Source organism: Habropoda laboriosa, unplaced genomic scaffold (genome assembly GCF_001263275.1).
Source record: "Habropoda laboriosa isolate 0110345459 unplaced genomic scaffold, ASM126327v1 scaffold212, whole genome shotgun sequence".
Lineage (NCBI taxonomy): Eukaryota > Metazoa > Arthropoda > Insecta > Hymenoptera > Apidae > Habropoda > Habropoda laboriosa.
The window spans coordinates 4,324,155-4,334,058 of NW_017100509.1; the positions used below are offsets into that span (position 1 = coordinate 4,324,155).

General features: G+C 35.6%; 1 protein-coding gene across 1 annotated transcript in view; it reads left to right on the forward strand.

Moving 5' to 3' along the window:
• The window catches only part of LOC108576239 (guanine nucleotide-binding protein subunit gamma-e), a 21,397-nt gene that overhangs the window by 5,850 nt on the left and 5,643 nt on the right, over positions 1-9,904 (forward strand). Inside the window, exon 2 of the mRNA XM_017939198.1 lies at positions 2,918-3,084. Coding sequence (XP_017794687.1) covers positions 2,972-3,084 — 113 coding nt within the window. The 5' untranslated portion in view covers positions 2,918-2,971. The remainder of the gene's footprint in view (positions 1-2,917; positions 3,085-9,904) is intronic.

Here is a 9,904-nt window from a genome sequence, read left to right on the forward strand (position 1 = left end):
AGTTAGTTAATTCTAAGATAGAAAATTGAACACTATGTGCGCGTTTCTTAATAAAATACCTTGAAAAATTATTCAGATTCTATGGTAGATATGAAAGTTCCATTTAACATGAAATTTTAACATCGATCTGTCAATAGCAAATTAGCAATCAATTGCCTACGAAACACAAAGAAGAATTTCTTCAATTTTCTGGCATAAAATTTCACAAGAAGTAGCAGTAAAGGAAGATTAAATAAGAAATGCAATTCTGTGACAAATTTTTCCCAAACAGTGTTTTTAATATGTTACACAATAAAAAGTTACATTACGTGGTAAGATACTGTATCTCATCTTATATATTTTACTTTTCAAACATTTGTATCAGACTTTTCTGCGATTTTTCAATTGCATTACGCATTATTGCAATAATTTCTATCGTTACATTTAATTCTAATTGTTTAGCAGCTTTTCTGCTGCTATCGACCCTACATTTTACTGACACTTGTGGAATCGACCTTACATTTTTTTTTTTTTACGTGGATGTAGGCCGTCTCTATGTGATAAACAATTGGCAACCAAACGGTGGCTCTCCCTCTATATTCGACTGATAATGTGTACAAAATTAAATTAATCACTCAATAAGTATTAACGTTAGATTGTTTCCTCGATATGGCCATGGTGGTCATCAGTGACTGGAGTGCCTCAAATGTTTAGAATAATTAAAATACAATAAATGGTGTCAACTAAAAATTTTGAACGTCATAATTAGCTAGACATTATTTTCAATTGAAGAAAAAAAAATTATAAAGCATAATACTCTAATCTTATGCTTAAAATAATGAATATGTATTTTCTTCCGAATCCCCTTAAATGAAAAATTTCTTTCCCGCTGTTCCCCTGCCCGGCGATCATTAACAGCAGGAAAGAACGTAAAACGAGAGAACGCTAGAAATTTATTATGGGTATATACGCGCATTGTGCTTGCTCCATGTGCTCCTCGTTAAGATTCAAGCTTCGTTGCTTCCACTGCAAGCGTCAAAGGGTCCTTGATTGAAAGTACTTAAAAGCAGTTCATCGGCGAACAGAAGAATATTTGTTGCTCGTAAATATGTTTTTCTTTTTATCAATGTTAGCATCGGCAAAATTGTAATTCGCGAAGATTCGAAACTTTTCCACGGGAAAGCTCCGTTAGTTTAGTAGAAATTTTAAAATGTCTACTTACTTATTTACTCAAGAAAGGTAATTCTTTGTTATACATACAACTATTGCTGTATTTAAAATATTTTTTAAACATGAAACAATTGGACCATCTTTGAAATTTTACTGCATCGTTCTAAACAGTTTGAAAGCTTCTAGTAATAATCGAGCTTCCAGGTGAAAGAATTTTCGAAGATGCTCTTCTTTCGCGTAAAACTTAAATTTAAAGAAAGATCGCTGTAGTCAAAATACACCTACAATACATGCACAGTACATTCTCAAGACTAACTAAATGAAAAATAAAAAATTTCTAAAAATTTCCAGCATTTAAGCATAGATGCTCTTCTTCCACGTAAAACTTAAATTCAAAGAAAGATCGCCATAGTCGAAATACGCTTATAATACATATACGGTATATTCTCAAGACTAAGTAAATAAAAAATTTTCTAAAAATTTGCATTATCTAAACATAGATGCTCTTCTTTCGCGTAAAACTTAAATTTAAAGAAAGATCGCTGTAGTCAAAATACACCTACAATACATGCACAGTACATTCTCAAGACTAACTAAATGAGAAATAAAAAAATTCTCTTCAACACTAAAAAAATGGAAAACAAAAATTTCCATCGTCGAAAAATTCTCTTCTTCCGCATACAACTTAAATTCAAAGAAAGATCGCCATAGCAAAAGTACGGTTACAATACACATACGGTATATTCTCAAGACTAACTAAATAAAAAACAAGAAAATAATTTTGAAAACTAATTAAATAAAAAATAAAAAAGTAATTCTCAAAACTAACTTTTGGAAGTGACGTGGTGTAGAAATAATTATTACGCTAAGGTTGCTTAACGAAAATATATATTTATTTAAATCAGATAACGCTTAAAGTAGTTTAAAGTGTAGGCGACACGATGCATGCAGAAAGAAAGTCTACGACAAAAAGCCTCGTGTCTTTTTTTTTTTATCTCCACCTGGAAGTTATGTAGTGCCGCCTGGAGTAATTCCTCCTTATGCACTGAAAAGTATTAAGACGTTAGTTACCATTAAAATTTAAAGTTGGAATGAAACCATGCAGGAGTTTGAGAATCATGCAGGAAAAGTTGCAAAAAACCTGCGAAACAAAGAATAGGCTGAGGTACGGGGCAAATGAAGGGGAGGGGGTGGGAATCCATTACAATCTGGAGGCATAGAAAATCACAGCAAGGCCAGCAACAAAAAGCCTCGTGCCTTTTTCGGGGCTCCCTTAAGTAGCCCCTTTTGCCCTGTGGAAATCCCAGGAAGTGGGGGCGCGGACCTACATTGCCAAGGCGATACTCTTGTCCTCGAGGACGAAGGAACCCGGGGACGTTTGGAAAACATCTCTCGACTCTTCGCCTCGAGGGCCAAGAAAATTCTCTTCTTCCACACAAACCCCAAATTCAAACAAAACCACCCACGGTACTCTCCAATCGTACATTCCTCAGGGTGCAAAGCAAGCGTCGTCCTAAATTCAGAAACGGTTCGAAGAACTGAACAGGCTAAACCAACGCAAGAATTCACGAACGTCACATCCGTACGAACGCAAAAATAAAAAAAGGATGAAATCCTTCGTTGATCACGCGGGGGTCGCGAATAAGGAAAAAGTTCGTGCACTTTTCTCCTCGCAGAATCGAATTTCCTGTTGCCAGTCGGTGACGTAGGCTTGGTGTTCCAATAACAGGAGTCCCCATACATAGCCGGTTCTATTGATTTTTCGTAGAGGCGCAAGCGCTATTCGTCTCTTATCTGGCAAAAGGGAGGCGCGGCTATAACCATGGATCCCAGTGTACTCGCCAACATGGACAAGGACGTACTAAAGAAACAGATCGAGAACATGAAGTACCAGGCTAGTATGGAACGGTGGCCCCTGTCGAGAAGTATTGCCGCGTAAGTCCATCAACCCCTTATTTTTAACCCCGCTACGTCCTCGAATATCCTTCGAATTCTCCTTATTTTCCATTCCAATTTCCCACTTTTTCATTCGAATTTACACGGCCAAGTAGAGTACGACGAGGATGGTCCACGGAAAGCTCCATGTTTCCCGTCCATCAACCCCATCTATCTCATCCCATATTCAGCAGCTACACCTGAAATTTTCCTCGGTTTCTTTCATCCCCTTTCCTTAGAGTTTCTCTATCCTCTTTTCTTTCATTCTTCCTGTGCATTGTCTTATTATCCTCGATTATTTTTTCGAATTTTTGTTACAGTTCTTCCTTGTTCTGTGTGTTAACTAGGTTGGTAGATTGGCTGTGCTTTTTCATTTACCTTGATTAATGGACTGCTCCAGTTTTTCAGACTTTCTTTCTCATGTGATTGGTTTGTTTATTTTTTTAGGTGTGTGTGTGAGTTTGTAATTGCATGGAAAAGTGTTGGGTGAATTGCTTGTTCGATTTTTGACAAATTTGCGTGGGTGGGATTAGAGAGAATTTCGAGTTGAGAGGAGTTGTGATGGTTTAGAGATTTTTTTTCTATTGTACGGTTTGTGAGGTAAAGTTGCTTAAATAATAATGGATCGATATTTAGAAATAAACGTGCAGTCGTTGAGATTATAGATTTTCCAACAGTCGGAACCATATGGTAGTTTATAGTTAATCTAAATTTGGGTTGTTATTTTGACGAGTGACAAAGTGATAAGTGATTCCATCTCAGGATTCGTTTCTAATTTATTCCTGTTAACGAAGATATCTGCAGCAGGATTGTGCATCGAATAGAGAAAGAGAGTTACACTCAATTTCAAAAATGAGAAATTTGAGAAAAAAAATTATGCGGTCCAATTTAAATGAAAATTAAGACGAATTTGATATTTCTCCAAATAAATGCAATCTCGAAATTGTTACCATTTTTAAACGATTTCTGACGTTAGTCTTTCAGAAACGAGTGTAATTACTGTCATCCCTGAAAGCTCTTTAAAAAGTTCCACAATTGCTTCGTTAGACGGTATATCACACTGTGATTAAAGTAAATACCGTTTTACGAAATGCACAAGAGCAACTTAAACGGTGGAATTTCATATTAGCTTTTCAATTTTTTCAAATTCTCCAGTGTTCCATTTAAATTATGCTTCGTATGATAAAAATTAGACAGTGTGCAATAGTCACCTACGCAATCCGATCGTGCGTTTCTGCAAGTATAATTAATTGCACAGATCTGCGAATGACTGATACGTAACGAATTTGAATCCTTGACAAGTAGAGCAGTTTTTAAATTTATGCGTTCTTTAAAAAAATATATATATAACTTGAAGATTACATTTATTAACCCTTTGCACTCCAAGCATTTCTCCGTAAGATTAATAGTGAAACTTCTGAGAATCCAAAGATTTTTTTTTGAAAAATAAAAGCAAAAGGATCTTTAACGCTTATAAATTTACGTATTTCTATTTCTTCTATTAATTTGCATTATTCTGATAATATAAAAACACCCGAATGTTACATTTTAAAGTTCTCCATGTCGCCATAACAGCGCCAAGTGCAAAGGGTTAATATTTTTTTAGTTTTTCAGGTAGAATATGCATTTAAATTTGTACTGTGAAATTGTTTCAAATCTTGCATCTCTCTGTAGAACTGATCGTGTTATCAAATTAAGTTACTCAGGATCCTCCTGGTCAGAATTAGTATTCAAATATCTCTGAAATCATTTGTCCATCGAACTAACCATTGTTGATTTATTGTTAGGACATATAGTGGCATGAGAAAGTGTAGCAATTAATTCTGTAGCGTTTTAAATAAATGTACAGCGTGGACCACTTCTTCAACTATAGCGGTGTTAGGAAATTTTTATACCTAATTTAAATAGTTTCAAAGGGTGAATAAGATGGAATTTTCTCTACTGTCCGCTGCAGCAGACATTGATGTGCATTTAAACATGCATAATAACAGAATCTCAAAATGAGCTTGCTCATGTGAAGCTTTCTTTCATTTTTTGCCATTGTTTAAAAACTTTTCCTTCGTCCTTGAAATTATTTAAAATTTGAAACGAAATATTAAACTGCCTTTCATTTTTAGCCACTGCTTCAAAATTTTTCCTCCATCTTTGAAACTATTTAAAATTCAAAATCGAACGTGAAGCTTCCCTTCATCGTTTGCCATTGTTTAAAAAAATTTCTTCCATCCTTGAAACTATTTAAATTACCTATAAAAATTTTCTACAGGACATAATTAGGTGACTTGTTTTACATGGTCCATTTGTTATATTATTTTCTTTCATAATATCATTGTAAGCGTAATTGGTCAAGATCGATTGGTCGAAAAATTGGTCGAGATTTTGGTCAAGATGTGAGAAAAATAGCTATATTAGCGAGAAAAATTCAAGAATTCCTAAATATAAGTAATCTGTAACAGATTAGCCTTTATTAGATGATACAGTACTGAAACATTAAATGGCTGACGCTTAGATGCACAGTCAGAAAAGTAATCATATGTTAAGGGGTTAAAATTCCTTTCGTTCGCGAAAGAAAACCTATCCGTCTAGGACAAACTTTATCGTAACGAAACGGTAAATCGACACAATATCGATTTAATTGTATCGAGACAATCGTCAGAACGCGATCGCAGAAACCGCTTCCTAGCCAAACGAAGGAACGCGAGACGCAAGTATCGACGTAATCGGTGTGGCGTGGCGTGCGCAACACGCGGCTATAGTAATCGACAGTCAAGGCTAAATTACACCGTCGTTCCCATATTACACGCGGGGACAGGATCTCCTTGGACGCCGAGTGTCCGTTAATCGCATATTCCCGGACTGATCACTTCTATGCCCCGCGTTTGTCTATATACTCGCGCAACTCATTCGAATGCACTCCAACTGTCGATTTCCTTCACAAATTTCATTCCATACCGTGGTTATTTTCTGGTTAACAGTTGCTACTTTGCAGAACGATCAACTTTTTGGGTAGCAAGTGCAGCAAGAAAATTGGCCATTTTGCTAATAAATTTGAAGAAATCGCTCTTCTCTTAGGAAATTAGGGACTGAACTTCCAAAGTGTATTATACTCAGTTTCAGGGTGAAAGATGTCGTGTGAGAGCAAACTGGGCTTCGTATAGTATCATTGGCGAATTATTTATTAGCTAATTGAAACTTCAACAGTTACGAAAATTATTCGTTTAGTATTTATTAACCCTTTAACGCCACCTAATTATTTCCTAGGTGTATAGAAATTAGTTTTCTATTATTTACAGTGCTGTAACTCGCGTTTTTTTGTCATAATGGAAAGAATAAGGCAGTATGGAAAATGAAAGGAAATAATTAAATAAAAATTGAATTCCAAAAGTTATGAAAATCATTTGTTCTCACATTTCATTTCGCTTCTTTGTTGACGAACATAATAAGCAATATATTCAAACATTTGAATTATAAAAATTACACTAAAGAAGAGAGAAAAATGAAATATTTGCAACGAAAATTCCAGGTCCAATTCTCCTCGCCCCAATTTTACCCAATTTAACCAATTCCCGATGAAAACCATTCGAATAGTACACCGCACAGTGTTCTCTGAATCACGTAATACGCGCTCGTTGGAATAATTTTCGCTGAAATTAAGACTATTTGTGTCAAGAGGTAATTCTAGTCTCGTGGACCTCTACGCAGGTATACCAAACGTTCGCCGATGACTCAGCGGCCGTAATGACGATCCTCTGAGCGATTCTAACTCGATCCGATCGTCGCTATAATTTCTTCCTCTCGTTTCCTTTTTATCTGTTGCAACGAATAGTTGCGTCCATCCACCGCTTTATAGTACTTCAAATCGATCGCTCTACTCTTCTCAAGCTGACTTTCATTTTCTTTTCCCGCTCCCTTCGCACCACCTCTTTTCCTCATTCCTCCTCATGTCGTTCATCGAGTCACGCGTTCACTCACTTCTGATACTTATCAAGCTCGTTTTCTTCCAGCGATTTCGATCTCGCAGGTTTACCTAATTATCCGAAATATGCATCCTTTTGTTTCGTGGATATTGCAGAAGTGCTACGAAATTGGAAACGAAGGTAGCCGAGGCGTTAGGCCATCCTGAAAGCTTTTCCCACGATTTCAGGCTGTTAGTTTCGAAGAAACGTAACTGAAGATAAATACTTTTCTTTTCGAGTGTTTCTATGATTTTCGATACTCTATTAATGAAAATCAGAATTTTTAAGAGAAATTACTCTTCCATTTTTATATCATTTTATTTTATGTTATTTTTACATTAAATAATAGCGTTAATTCAAATTTAAATTTTTTTAAGTATTTCAGCACAGGGACATCGTTTAGGTATTCAATCACCGGTTTTTACGAGATTTGTGTATGGTATAGTACTTGAAAAGACACGTCCACGTTTAGGGGAAGTGAAAAACATATTTCCTTCGATATTTAAAAAATTATATCAGGTGTAGAAGAATGGCTTAGTAAATGGTTTAGTGGTAAAGTATCCGGCTGTGTAAATAGATTTCAGAAAAATCTACTTGTTTCAAGGGTATATTAAACAGATGTACAATATTTTGCACACTTTTGTAAGAAATTGTGGGTCGATTTTTGTGTAAATCTGCAAACATGAACTACAAACGAAAGCGGAAGATACGGATAAACTGAAATCTCTCTTTTTCTTTCAATCTTTCTAGAAAAGTGCAGAAGACAGCATGGCGATAGTGGTACCCGCGGTGAATTTGGAACCGACAGCAGAAACAGCTCTTCTCAGAGCTACAACATTTTTTTATGGACGTAGATCACTTGAAACTGAACTTCACGAATATTAACAAGCAATTTTCACTTGATCGTGTTTTCGGGCTCTTGTTACAAATTGTTGCGGTGTCAAATGATAAGTTCACTTCGATCAGTTTCCCTTATTTAAATTTCAATAATTGATTTGTCGATCGATTCCGAAATCTCTTCATCTTTTCGAGAAGCACGTTTCACAGAGTAGAGTTCGTGAAATAAATAAAGAAAATTTCACGTGCACATTTAGAGAAAGCGTTTCCTCAGCTTTAAAATCAGTGGAAGAACGAAAACGTCGTCTTTAAGTGAAACGAAGTGTTGGTACCAAAACTTAAATCGAAACTTGTTCGAACCTTAAATCATTCCAGATTGAAGGCTAAAATTTTAAGTCTGAAAAAATTTGTAACTTTGATCGCAATTTTGTGTACTTTGACGTCAACTTTTTTTAGCTTGTACCATTCGCAACAATGAAGCAGTACCGCAGGTAAAACGAAGTACAACAGCACATAAATATAGGTATTAGGTTTCGGCGAATGCACTCGAAATTACACACGGCTGTAGAAGAGTGAAAGAAAGATGAAGTAAGAATTAAGGCAACTACAGTGCAACGAAGCTTGATGAGTACGCGGAGAAAAAGGAAGGAAGGAAATTGTTAAAGGAATGTATAAAAGAAAAAGAGGAAGGTCGAGTGCAGACAACGAGTAAAGAAAGGGAGGGGTATTGAGAAGGAATGAGGTCAGTCTGTTGGGAGTTGAGCAGCTAAGAAGAGAAGGGCGAGAGATGGCGAAGAAACGAAGGGAAAGGGATACAGAAAATTTCAAAAAAAAAAAAAAAAATACACAAGTCTGGAGCAACCAAATAGAAAAGTCTAAATACAAAATTAGATGTAGGTAAATAAGAACAGGGATGCTGAGAGGAATTTGTGCAAAGATGGAAAGAAGAATAGTGAGAAATAAAGGAAAAAATAAACGAATCTAATGCAACCAAATAGAAAAATCTAAATACAATCATAGATATAGATACGTAAGAACAGGGATGCTGGGTGAGATTTGTGCAAAAGATTTGTTTGATAGCAAGGGCAAGATGCAACGCGGAAGGATGAATTAGGTATTGGAAGAGGGGTGAGGAAAGGAGATGTGAGTTATGCGAGGATGGATGAGGAACATTAGAACATACGGTACGAGAATGCAGAGAGTTGGAGAGGGAACTTAAGGGCAAGAAAAGCGAGGAGGTACCGGAATGGTTAAGGGAAGTAGAGAGGAAAGATAATAGGAAACATGAGAGTGTGAGTGTGTGTGAATGAGAGATAAGATACTTTGTAAATTAGGTCCTCTTTAGAGGAATAGTTTCAATTTTTTTAGGAAGACTGAAAATAGAGCTTTTATTTGTAGTTCACGTTTGCAAATTTAGGTAAAAGTTGAACCACAGTTTGTTATAAAAATGTGTAAAATATGTAAATTTTTTAATATACTGTTTGAACAAGTACATTTGTCTAGAAGTTATTTATATACCTGAATTCCTCGTTCCAAAACGTACAACTTTGTTATTTGAACCATTTTCATCCTCGATGTTTCACTCCCTAAATGTGGACGAGTGCTGATTTAAAAAGGATAATTGTCGAATAGGTTTTCGAGTGCTATATCATACACAAATCTGATCGGTACCTACTTAAATAATGTCCTTTATTCAAGAGTGTACGATTTAATCGTTGAATTGAATAATATTTCGAACGTAATAGCTAGCAGGAAAAATAGTTCGACACTTTCTTACAAGGAGTAATTAACCGCATGCGTTAAAAAACATTAAAAGTTCAAAAATTTTGAACTTAATGTCCTCTATGTAACAACGTATTAATAATATTTCCAAGAATATTTTTGGTACATTTGGAAAAAAGAATGGGAAAGAGAAACATTCGTATACGAACCACAATCACAGATTACAAACTGTGCGTACTTCGTGGTGTCATCGTTAATATTTCAAACTCACACGAAGAATTTCAAATAAACGAACAAACCTAACGATA